This window comes from Diplotaxodon limnothrissa, linkage group LG6 (genome assembly GCF_057381915.1).
Source record: "Diplotaxodon limnothrissa isolate DT_005_m linkage group LG6, D_limnothrissa_male_GT1.1, whole genome shotgun sequence".
NCBI lineage: Eukaryota > Metazoa > Chordata > Actinopteri > Cichliformes > Cichlidae > Diplotaxodon > Diplotaxodon limnothrissa.
Window position 1 is genome coordinate 38,993,311 of NC_140601.1, and position 3,409 is coordinate 38,996,719.

A 3,409-nucleotide genomic window follows, 5' to 3' on the forward strand; every position below is an offset into this window, starting at 1 on the left:
ATGTTTATGCTGTGGCACTTCCTGCTCCTGTGCTGGGCTTGGAGTCCTCCGTGCCTTCCTTCCAGCGTGAGCTTCATTGGTACACCAGACGAGTGTAAAAAGGCTAATTTCATCCCCGGCTACAATCTGGGTGGAGAAGGTTTTGACATTGTCAAAATGGAGAGGAAAGGAGCCTCCATCATCGACACTGAAACGTGGAAGACTGGGAATGGCTCTTGTAAGCTGCAGAGAAACCCCTTCATGAAAAAAGAAAAGCAGAAGGTGCCTGTTGCTGTGGTGGACTGGAGAATCATCCCCAGGTGTGATTTGAAGGTCTACAGCATAGTCTACGACTCCGTTGAAAAGTTTGCCAATGATTCTGTGTCAGCTGTCTCCAATGACTGGGAAAGCGGCCTTAATTTCTCTGTAGACGCCACTCTGCCTTTTCAGCCAATTTATGGAGGTTCCCGGTCAAAAGAATGCACCTTTGCCATGCAAAAGTCAAAGAAAGACCGTTACACCTTCTTCCGTCATTCTCTCTCTTGTAATGTTTACCGGTGAGTGTGGTTTGCTCTTTACCAAATGTGTATGTTGCTTAACTTGGAAATCCTTAGCTTGAATTTTTCCATTTTTTTTAAACCTATAGCAAAAGCAGTTAAAAAGCAAATTGGTTAAAAAAAGACAAAGAATTAACTTTTTCTTTGATTGAGATTTAAATTAAGAAGTTATAACCACTGTTTGTGATCCATGTCTTTTACAGCTACAGACTGGCAGCAAAACCTCCACTGACGCATGAATTTGAATCAGCTGTGAACTCCCTTCCTGCTTATTCACAAAAAACAGAGGAATCATATCGCATTTTGATCGATACCTATGGCACGCATTACATAACACAAGTTCTTCTCGGAGGAGACATGAAGGCCATCACTGCTGTCAGGACATGCGAAGCGACCATGAACGGCCTGTCAGCAACAGTAATCAATGATTGTTTGTTAGTCGAGGCTTCGAGACGCTTTGCTCATTCTAGTAGCATTAAGTCAATGATGCAGTACTGTAACTCAATAAAGAAAAAGCTGTCCATGCCAAGCTTTAGTGGTAAATTTCATGAGCGGTTCACAGAGGTCACTGGTGGAAACATCGATGGAGCTGATGTACTCTTTCAAGCGCAGTCAGATGCTTCTGTTTATAAGAAATGGCTCAACTCACTAAAAACTACACCTGATGTGGTCCAATACAACTTAAAGCCACTGCACACCATACTGCCAACTAATCATTCTGCCATTGCTGGACTGAAGTTGGAGGTGGAGAAGTACATTAAGAGAAATGCTCTGCTGAAAAAGTGCTCAGAAACTTGTAAGATTGGCCACAGAGTGAACAAAAGAGATCCTTGTGCTTGTGTCTGCAACAGTAACCAGAATGTCCAGGCGAACTGCTGCCCTGCTGGGAAAGGCCTCGCAACATTGAAGGTGTTCAAACTTTATGCAAAGGGCCTGTATGGTGACTGCTGTACTAAGACAGATGGTTCAGTGATGGTTAAATATGGTAAACAGGTAAAGCGCACTGCCATTATACGGAACAATGATAATCCCAAATGGTCAGAGGTATTTGAGTTTGGACCCATCAAGCTCAACAGTAAAAATAAACTAAGTTTTGTGGTTTATGATGAAGACACATACTGGAACAGTGATCTGCTTGGCAAGTGTTCAATTGACCTGCGTAGCGGAAACGTGACCGAAAGCTGCATGTTTAAGCATGGCACCTTCTTCTTTTCATACAAAGTGGAGTGTGCGCCAAATCTTGCTGGTAGGCTTTGTCAAGATTATGTGCCGATACCTTCTAGTCCCTTTTTGACGAAGGCCTTCGCCAACAGCTATGAGATGCTTGTTGTAGAGCCAGGAAAGATTTATGCTAAAAGACTGAATGATGATACCGAAATCTGATTTTTCATTAACCTTTGATGTTATTTCTTTGCTTTTTCATTTTGCTTTGTCTTTTATGTAAAAACATATCTTTGCAATTCATCAAATGCATTCAGAGGCAGCTTTATGAAAAGAATTGTTGATTCTTTTTCAGGCTTTTCTTTGTACTATCAATGTTACAAAATCTGCAAATTAAAGCACCGGCAAAGACAGCGCTGCTTTTGTGTGATTTTCTTATTCAGTGCAATTATTTCAATAATATTGCCAAATCACAGCTAAATGTTTTTATTAATAATAGCACACTAACGTAATAGCCTGCAGATAGGTCTTGTTTTAACTGCTTAAGCTCAGTGTTAGGTTACAGTGTTAGGTTAGTTAGTGTTAGTGTTACCAACTAACTAACTAGTGTTAGTTAGTTAGTGTTACCAGTGTTAGGTTACAGTGTTAGGTTAGTTAGTGTTAGTGTTACCAACTAACTAACTAGTGTTAGTTAGTTAGTGTTACCAGTGTTAGGTTACAGGTTTATTTTTCTTACTGCATTCAGAATGTCTTACTGCGTGTGAAATAAACAAAGACTTAGTTAATAAATAAAGACATGTTTACAACAAAGACTGTGTTAAAATATTCAGTAAGATTCTGACAGGCTTCATGGCATTCGGCTTTTTTACACAATGACAACAAAACATTTAACAAGTAAATCTAAACAGGTTCATATTAGAGTTAGTTCTCATACTGTGCTCAGCTTCTTGGGTGTTTGTGTGTGTGTGTGTTATGTAGTTGAATAACACCTTTCTCTATACGTTTGGCCACCATCGTTAAAATGACGTCTACGGTATTTGTACATTTTTGCAGCCTGCTATGAGATGACCTGCAGTTTTGACACTTCCATGTTGGCTTCATTTTTCAGTCTTGTGGATGCTTGATAACTACCAATATAACTGTCCCTCAATCCTAACAAACAGGCTTGAAAAAGAATCAAGAAAAAATTAAATAGTAAAAATAAAATAAAATAAAAATAAAATACCAGCTTTGTGGTGCATTAACTTTTAAATATAAACCATCCTTTAATGTTAATATGTAACATCAAAGACCCTTTTAAGCCTTCTTTAAAAGAACTAATAAAGCTTTTTTGAGCTTTCTTTTCCTTTACAGTGCATCGTCTCTACAAAGGGATCTCATCTTTAAATACTTTAAAATAAATAAATACAAAAATGTGTGAATGCAATTTATTAAGTATAGACAGATTACACTTGCAGACGTGACTCCTACTTGCACATATAAATAGCCCAGATACCAGCAGCTTTAGCCTGTTACCATTAAGCAGTCAGGGCAGGCAGTAACCTCTGTGCTGCAGGCTTTGAAAAAGACTGGGTTTCAAGGGCTACAATTGTGTGTATTCAAGGTCCATCAAAGCTTTTGCACCGTATAGAGTAGCAGCATGCATCAAGCGTGCACACTCTGTGTTGTCCTCGGTGCTGACAGTCATAACTTCAGAATCTAAAACATGAGGC

General features: G+C 39.2%; 1 protein-coding gene across 1 annotated transcript; it reads left to right on the forward strand.

Annotated features, from left to right (window-relative positions):
- LOC146631183 (perforin-1-like) lies at nt 1–1,919 on the forward strand. Its single transcript, XM_085356407.1, has 2 exons — nt 1–536; nt 740–1,919. The coding sequence occupies exons 1-2, from the start codon at nt 1–3 to the stop codon at nt 1,917–1,919; spliced, it is 1,716 nt and encodes a 571-aa protein (XP_085212533.1).
- Nucleotides 1,920–3,409: the final 1,490 nt, after the last annotated feature.